Here is an 8,596-nt window from a genome sequence, read left to right as displayed (position 1 = left end):
TGACGAGGCTAAGACTTTATTTGGCTTTAAAAATCCTGTGCTGCAGGAGCGCTGAGCAGGCAAAGTCCCGGCTCGGCCCCCACAGACCCGCGCACGGCACCTGGCCCTGTGCGGCCTCACTCCGGGAGCCGCCGGCCCCCACGCCAGCCGGGGTTGTCCCGCCATACGCGGTAGTTGAGTGTGGTGGCGAAGAGCAGCCACGCCACGTAAGGGTAGAGCAGCCGGGCAGCCAGCGGGCTCACGCGGTGCCAGGCCACGGTCGTGGCCGTCGCTGCCCCGGTGAGGAGCAGGAGGTCCACCAGGGCCTGCGGAGACACGAGGGGAGGGGAGGGGCCTGAGGCTGCCAGACTCAACCTCCGCTTCCGCGGCTGCCATGGGGACAGCCCCTGCCTGACCTGACGCGTGCCACGCGTGGGGACCACACGCAGGGATGAGGCCATGGTCAGGAGGCTCCGGCGCCCGCTGAGGGCAGTCCTGACCCCTAGGGTGCTGCAAGGCCCAAACAGGAACTTGCCGTCAGCCGTCTCGTGCTGTCCCCAGAGGCGGCCGTGCGGCCAAGCCTCTCCCGGCGTCGGCTCCCGCCATGGGCGGCAAGAAGCCTCTGACCCAGAGAAGCCGACGTGTAAGCGGCAGGGAGCCGGCGGCTGACGTGTGTCACACACGGACAGCTCCAGTGTCCAGGGCCCCAGAGCCCAAGCCAGCAGCACAGGAGCGAGGCCAGCCGAGGGGAGGTCCTGGGCCCCATCCACAAAGAGCTGACCACCAGCCGCCACCCCCATCCTGGGACCCCCACCCCGCGCCTGTGAACACACTCCAGGGCCCGGCCACACTTACCCAACCCATCTGTCGGGCCCCAAAGAAGATGGGGGGCCATGCCCAGTTCAGGGCCAGTTGCCCGGCGTAGAGGCCTAGGGGAACCACTGCCTCCTCCGTGAAGCCCCCCAGCTCTCTCCAAACCAGATAGGAGCCGTACCTGCAATGGAGGCCGCGGGTCAGGGCACCACAGGAGGACGGCCGGAGCCTCCCCTGCACACCCCGCACTGCTGCTGTGTCAGCTGGGGGTGTCTCCTGGCCGCGGGGGCTCTGGGTGAGCACAGGACGCTGGGCGCCACAGGAGGACACGGGCCCCACACAGAGGCCCAGGTCCTGGGGCTGGGCCTGGGGGGAGGAGTCAGATCTGCAGAGGCTGAGAGGCAGGTATGAGCCCCTGAGTCTGGGTGAGGTCCGTGGGGTCTCAGGGGAGGCCGCATGGCTGTTAGGGCCACAAGGAGACCTGAGGCACAGAGACCGGGGCAGCGGGATGTCCCAGCAGGCGGTCAGTGAGTAAAGGTGACGCTTCGGTTCTTGCCCACCAGGAGAGGGGTCACAGGGAGCAGACGAGAGGAGGCTGGGCCAGGATCTCAGTGGCAGAGGAAGGGGCGTGGGAGGTGCGGGGCCGGAGCAGAATGGGGAGGAGAGAGCAGGGACTGGGAGGGCCCGCAGTGGGTGGGCCATGGAGACGTCCGGGTGTCTTGGTCATTTTCCCGTGGAACCTCAGGCACCTGGCCTGGCCCCTGGGGTCCCTGGTGTTGCACTGGGCTGAGGACCAACTGCACCCAAGGGTGCACTTCCTCACTGCAGCCACCAGGGGACGCCCTGCCCCATCCAGCACAGCCTTTTGGGAGGGTGGTATTTCCCAGGTCTCACAGGCAGGAGGGACTCTACTGGGGGCTGCAGGTTTTGGCTCTGTGTCCCTTTGTCATATGAGGCTTTGGTCAAATTAACCCAGATACGGTCCGGCCGGGAGCCACTGGACACAGGGAGCCCTTGTCCTGGCTGTGGTTGTCACTGACCTTGGAGCACAGCCAGTGGGGCCCACACGAGCTGCACTCAGGGCCCTGTCCCCCGCAGACGCCCAGCACAAGGCTCGGCTGTGCCACCCGGGGCCCGTGTCCCGGCGGGGAGAAGGTGCCGGCTACCGAGGTCCACCCGGGAAACCCAAGCCCGCCCCCCAGGCAGGGGCCGGGGCAGGGACTGGGACGGACAGCACCTACCCCATGGCTGAGTAGAGCGTGCCCCAGATGGGGGCCAGCGTCCAGCGGGGCGGGTGCCAGGACGGCTTCTGCAGGGTGGCGTGCCAGCGGAGGCCCTCACCGCGGACATAGTGGGAGGCCATGAAGCCCCCCAGGCTGGGCACAAGCGTAAAGCCCACGGCGGGCACCCAGGGTGGCGCCATGGCTCCGCGGCTGCTACTCTGGGCGGTTCTGAAAGAGAGCACAGGGTTGGCGGTGGCGGTGGGCGGGGCTCAGTCCCACCTAAACTCCACCTCATGGCCCCTGGGGGGGCGGGGCTGCTCCTGCCCCAGCTGCCCCTTGACCTTGGGTCTTCTGTCTCCTGGCTACTCCTGGAGACCGCAGGGAAGCCGCCTGGGCCTCAGCTTTCCCCTCTGTACAATGGGGTAGCAGCACCAGTTACCCTGGGCCTGGCCCAGCGTGCAGCCGTGGAGAGGGTCTCTGCACAGCCGTTCCACCGGCCCACCCTAAAACCTCCCCACCCCGCCCCCTCCCTGTGCACCAGCGAGGGGGAGCTGCCTGCCTGTGGGCCAGGCGACACCCGGAGCCTCCGGGACGGCACGAGTTCAAGGCTGGGCTCGGAAAGGCCTGAGGCGGCCAGGCCCAGGGCTGGAGTGCAGCCGCCCTCGGTGGGGCGGAGGGATGGCCGTGTCCCCTTGCCTGGCAGCCCTCGGCCACGCAGTACCAAGCTCATCCCGCGCTGCGTGCCAGGCACAGCGCCGCCTCCCTGGGCTGCAAGTCCGCTGAGAGCCAGGGGAGCTGGGCGAGGGGCCAGCTCTGCCTGGACCTGCGGCGCGACCCCAAGCCACTCGGCACCCCCACGGGCCCCAGGGGGCTCAGCCTCCCCTCAGAGCCGCCGGCTGGAGAATCAGCAGTGGTCTGGTGGGGCCAGAGGCCCAGGGCTGGATGGGGCCAGGGAGGCCTGAGTGACAACATGCAGTCCCCAGAGGAGGTGGACACAGCCGGGGAGCAGACACCAGGGGGCGGGGGGGACCCAGGGCTTCAGGGCAGAGGCCGCGGGCAGAGCGACCTCACCGTCAGCAAGTGGGGGCTTGGAGACAGTGGCTTAGCCCCCATGCAAGGGCTTTGTACCCTGAGCACTGCTCTCAGTGCACTGCATGGGGGCCAGCGCTGTGGCCCTGGGTAAGGCCCTGCCCTGCAGAGCCGGCATCCCAGATGGGCGCTGGTTCCAGTGGTTCCAGTCCCGGCTGCTCCTCTTCCAATCCAGCTCCCTGCTATGGCCTGGGAAAGCAGTGGAAGATGGCCCAAGCCCTGTGCCCCTGCACCCACATGGGAGACCCAGAAGAAGCTCCTGGCTCCTGGCTTTGGATCAGCACAGCTCCAGCCGTTGCAGCCATTTGGGGAGTGAACCAGGAGACGGAAGAACTCTCTCTCTCTCTCTCTCTCTCTCTCTCTCTTCTCTCTCTCTCTCTCTCTCTCTCTCTCTCTGACAGGCAGAGTGAGACAGTGAGAGAGAGACAGAGAAAGGTCTTCCTTTTCCGTTGGTTCACCCCTCAAGTGGCTGCTATGGCCGGCACTGCGCCGATCCGAAGCCAGGAGCCAGGTGCTTCCTCCTGGTCTCCCATGGGGTGCAGGGCCCAAGCACTTGGGCCATCCTCCACTGCACTCCCGGGCCACAGCAGAGAGCTGGCCTGGAAGAGGAGCAACCGGGACAGAATCCTGCGCCACAACCGGGACTAGAACCCGGGGCCCATATGGGATGCCGGCGCCACAGGCAGAGGATTAACCAAGTGAGCCACAGCGCCAGCCTCTCTCTCTCTCTCTCTCTCTCTCTCTCTCTCTCTCTCTCTCCTGCCTTTACCTCTGCCTCTCTGTAACTCTGCCTTTCAAACAAATAAATAAATCTTTTTCTTAAATTCACTACAGGATGACCCTGGCACTGTTCAAACTGTAACAAATGCACGCAGCCATGCCCAGGAGTCACGTGACAGAGCCGGGGAAAAGCTGCAGGCCAGGCAGGGCAAAGCTGTAGCTGTCGGCCGCCGGGAGCCTGGCCACTCAGCCCCGCCTGCTCGGGGGCACCTGCCCAGCACCGGCCGCCTGCCCAGCGCTCTGCTCGGTCAGCTGGAGCCCGCCCGGCCACCCCAGCTCTAATCTGCGAGGGACAGCAACAGGGACCACAGTGGGCTCCGCTCAGGGCACGGGACAGCCCCCCCTCCAGGACAGTCGGGCCAGCGGGCCTCCCTTCCCTGCCAGAGGGAACCTGAGAGGGCGGGCAGGGCTGGGGGCAGCACCAGGCTGGACCAGACCCCGGTCTCCTCGGGCCGCCAGGACGAGTCGTGTAGACATCGCACTGTGGGGTGACTCCCAGAGGTGGACACACCGTGGTTTTCTTGCCCACAGCGCCAACCCGAGTGCGAGCACACGCAATCCCGGGGACGGGCCCGGAGGAGAGCAGTGCCCACCCTGGCTGCTGGCGCCCAGCACCTCAGTGCCCAGGTCACGAGGGGCAAGGAGAGACCCAGCGAGACCCCAGCGAGCGCAGGGGACGAGGCTGATGGGGGGTGGGGGGTGTCATGGGGTGGGTGCCCCGCCCACTTCTGGTAACTCTGTTCTTAGCGGAAGCCTCTGGGGAAATACGGGAACTCACCGCACCGCTCATTTTTTATTTACTTGAAAAGCAGTTACAGAGGGAGCGTGCACTGCGCTTCAAGTGTTTAAAGTGTGGGGCCAGCACTGTGGTGCCACCTGCAGTGCCGGCATCCTGCATGGGTGAAGGTTCAAGTCCCGGCTGCTCCACTTCCCATCCTGCTGCCTGCTGATGCCCTGGGAACGCAGCAGAGATGGTCCGAGTGCAGGGAACCCTGCGCCCGTGTGGAGGACCCAGATCCTGAGTGTTGGGCACTCGTCCTCCACGTTGTATCCATCAGCAGGCACCCCCCCCGCCCCGCCCCCTGCCCCCAGGATCAGAGAGGGCCTGCTCCACCCGCAGAGCCAGCCTGGGCGGGGAGCTTCCTGGGGCCTCTCAGGGTCACCCTGAATCATCGGAGGGGGGAGCAGGGGGCGGGACCCACAAAGCTGAGTCATAGATCCGCTCTGGCTGGGGGCCCAGGGAGGGCCAAGCGCCCGCCTCCCTGGATCCCCGCCCCCTCCAGAAAGTGGGCTCTGCCTCCAACTCCAGGTCCCGTCTGGCCTTGGCCACTCCCTCGGCAGGTGGGTGGAATCTGCCCGCCTGCTGGGGGCACCACAGCGAGGCGGGGCACCCTGGGAAACCCTGGACGAGCAAATGCTGCCCGGGCCCCTAGGCGCTGGGCGGGTAAAGACGCTGCACCCAGGGGATCCGGGTGCTCGAGCAGGCAGCCGGCCTCCAACACCGAGAATGGGGAAGGGGCCGGCGGGGGAGCTGGGGGCAGGAGGTGGCTCTGGCCGCGCCCTCCCTGGCTGCCCGTGGGCCTGTGGGAGTGAGTGGGCACCGCCAACATTTATTCTTCCCGAGTGACCCCTGCTCAGCCCCCCCCCCCCGCCCCGGGGGGACTCCTTTCCAGAAACAGGTTCAGGAAGCCACAGAACTTTCTAGGTCTGCGTGGCTCCAAAGCCCACCGCCCTCCCCCAGCCTGGGCTCTGGACCACACGGCCACGCCCGGGACGGCCGTGTCACCTCCCCAGGTGCAGGGCCCAGGCACCCACCTTTCTCAGAGCGCCGCCGCCCACCTCCCGCCCCCGCCCGCGGGCAGCGTGGTAGAGACCGGAGCCCTCACTGCCCCGGGGTCTTGGGCCTGTGCCCCTCTTCCTGCCCAGGGAAGGAGACCCAGAGAGAGGACAGAGCTGGGCCCCAGCTCCTCCTGGGCCTGTGGCGCCCGCGGTCACAGCTCATCCTTCCCGTTAGGAGCGGCCAGTGCCAGCCCGGAGGGCCACGGCCGGCGGGAGGCGGGTGCGTGTGCCGCTCGGTGGAGAACCACTCCTTTCTCGACAAGAGCGCGCATCCGGGCACTGCTGGCACGGCCAGACCCAGCAGAAATCAAAAACAGACTCAGAGGGCAACTCCTGAAAAGAATGACGCCCAGGACTGGGGGAAAAGTGAGCCCCTGCCCGCCCGACACGGCCAGGCACACACGTGGGCACACAGCACAGCACAGCACAGCCACGCACCGCAACGCCTGGGAGGAAGGAAAGTGGAAGGAGACCGCGGAGAGCCGATCCCGAGCCCCCACCCACCCCGCTCCCGCTGCGGACCCGGGACACGCGCTCCTCCGGCCTCAGCCCCCTCCCCGTTCCAGGCGCTCCCCCGGGACACGGGCCTCCCAGCGCCTGCCCCTCGCCTCCTGCTGCCCTGCAGGGGCACCCGACCCCCGCGTGCACACGGAGCCCTCCGCCCACATCTGCGGCTCCCACGCTCCCGCTCCCCAGACCCTGCCCAGCCAGAGCCCCAGGTGGCCCCAGCTGCCCCGCCCCGGCCCCGCGCTGGCGGGCGGGCACTGCGAGGGTCGCACTCGTGCGGGCCCCCGCTCGCGGCCCCTGCGGCTACGCGTCCCACTCACCAGAGGCGAGGACTCGCTCTCCGGAAGGGCACTGCGCCGCGGGCAGCGGCGGCTGCAGTCCAGGGCCGCCCGCGCCTCCGGGCCCCGCCCCGCCCCGTCAGTCCCCGCCCTCCAGGCTCCGCCCCCCGACGGTCCCGCCCAGGTTGGGTCCATCTAGTCCCGGACAGCCCCGTCCGCGCCTACTGGCCCCGCCCCGCCAGGCTCCGCCCCATCTCTGACAGCACCGCCCATCCAGGCTCCTCCCCAACCTAACGACCCCGCCCAGTCAGGCCCCGTCCCATCCCCGACAGCCCCAGCCAGCCAGGCTCCGCCCCCACCCTGACGGCCCCGCCCCCGGAACTGGCCGGGAGCCCGGGGCTGCGGTTCTAAACTCCCCGCCGGGAAAGAATCCCCTGGTTCCCCGCACGGAGGCCGCTAATGGCCGCGCACCCGGCCTGACCCAGCGGGCGCGGGTCCCGCGGGGCCCTGCAGCCGCAGGGAGATGGCTGCTCTTCTGGAGCCTCGCTTGTCCCACCTGTGAAATGGGGCGGCAGAGGCCAAGGCCTGACCGCGCCCCTGCACGGGACCTCCGCCCAGGGCCGGGAGGCGGGACCTCTTGGTTCCCTGAGCCTCCATCTCCACGTCTGTGTAAGGGGCACAGTGTGGGGGGCTGATGAAGACGCGTGTGGGGGCGGCCGGCCGTCCTCCCCGCACCAGGCCCCCACCCCCCACCCCTGCGGCTCAGCGCCCCCTGGTCGGCCCCAGCCACAGCGGCCCACGGGGCCCTGCACCTCAGCAGCTGCAGGTGGGGGGGCTCTCCTGAGACCCAGCCCTTCCCCTGCGTGAGCCCCTCCCTGCTTTAAGAAACACGTGCCTGAGAAGCGGTCTTTCCGTAGACGGGTGGCAGGCGCCGGTGACCCCTCGGACGGATGTCCTGCTCGGCGTGTTTCGCCCGTCTGGTTCCGTCAGGAGTCCCCTCACGTAGCCCGGGCTCGCCTCTACCCCTTTCCCTTCCTGACTGTGAAGAATGCATTTTCTCCTGCCCCTGGAAGGCCTGTGGCCCCAGGCCTCCTGCCCCCTTCCCCAGTGTAGCCGCTGCCAGGCCACGCCTGCTGCCGCCGGGCCGGCCCGCCCCTCTTCCAGCCTGCAGCTGCCAGCTGTTTGCTGAGTGAGTGGCAAACTCGCCCAGCTGGAAGAGCCGTGGGCCGCCTCCCACAGCCTCACCCCTCGGAGCTGAGCACGGGGCCCTGGGCCCCCAAATTGCCGGCTGCTGGCCAGGGCCAAAGGGAGGGGCTGGGAGCCCAGGCCCAGCCTCGTGACAACCACGCCCATGTCAGGGGAGCAGGCTGCTGCCCAAGGAGTCCACGGTGCATCTCCGGACACGCGTGTGGGCGTCTCCTTCTGAGGCGCCATCAGCCTCACCGTGGCACCAGCACCCTCCCCATCCCCATGGGGTCTGGTCACAGCCACAGCCCCTTGCTGTCCCCACCACTGCTCTGACCACGGCCTCCTCTGCTCAGGACGCCCCATGGCTGCCCCTGCCTCGGCATCCAGTCCAAGGCACTGGAAACCTAGCACGTGAAGCCCCGCCCCCTGCAGCCCCCACTGCCCGGCACCTGGGGGCGGCTCCAGGGACCCCTCCCGGAGCTCCTCCAGAACCCAGCTCCGGGGCGCCCCAGCCTAAGCGGGCAGCTCCCTCCCCCTCTGAACTTCACAGTAGGAGCCCGGAGCCCATGTCCTGGTAGGAGCCGGGAGCCTGTGTCCTGGCAGGAGCTGGGAGCCGGTGTCCTGGTAGGATCCGGGAGCCCGTGTCCTGGCGGGCTCCAGCTTCCAGACCCTGCCCAGCCCAGCCCCAGGGGACACAGCACCATGAAACTCAGCTCCTGGCCACAGCCACCAGGGGAGGAGCCGCGGGCAACGCCCTCCCAATCAGCAGAGGACTGCCCGAGCTCAGGGCTCAGAGGCGGGCAGAGACACCTCCAGGGCCGCCGGGCTCCTTGGCCAGGCTGTCAGGGTCAGGGTCACAGCCAGGGCCCCTCTGGTGGCCGGATGCAGGAGTTCCCTCGT

The 8,596-nt window shown here is 68.6% G+C and overlaps 1 protein-coding gene across 3 annotated transcripts; it reads right to left on the bottom strand.

Annotated features, from left to right (window-relative positions):
• Positions 1–7,806, bottom strand: TSPO (translocator protein). Of its 3 annotated transcripts, none has more exons than XM_070051508.2 (4): positions 7,404–7,806; positions 2,034–2,243; positions 835–973; positions 1–305 (listed from the first exon to the last, which is right to left on the bottom strand). In XM_070051508.2, the coding sequence occupies exons 2-4, from the start codon at positions 2,213–2,215 to the stop codon at positions 117–119; spliced, it is 510 nt and encodes a 169-aa protein (XP_069907609.2). In that variant the 5' UTR covers positions 2,216–2,243; positions 7,404–7,806; the 3' UTR covers positions 1–116. The 3 variants fall into 3 exon arrangements, with proteins under 3 accessions (XP_069907609.2, XP_051685379.2, XP_051685380.2); XM_051829419.3 differs by lacking the exon at positions 7,404–7,806 and adding an exon at positions 6,551–6,583; XM_051829420.3 differs by lacking the exon at positions 7,404–7,806 and adding an exon at positions 4,663–5,039.
• Positions 7,807–8,596: the final 790 nt, after the last annotated feature.

This window comes from Oryctolagus cuniculus, chromosome 11 (genome assembly GCF_051225735.1).
Source record: "Oryctolagus cuniculus isolate XC-2025 breed Fujian yellow rabbit chromosome 11, ASM5122573v1, whole genome shotgun sequence".
NCBI classification, from domain to species: domain Eukaryota; kingdom Metazoa; phylum Chordata; class Mammalia; order Lagomorpha; family Leporidae; genus Oryctolagus; species Oryctolagus cuniculus.
Note: the sequence above shows the minus strand (reverse complement) of the source record. Positions and strands in the feature narration are given on the sequence as shown.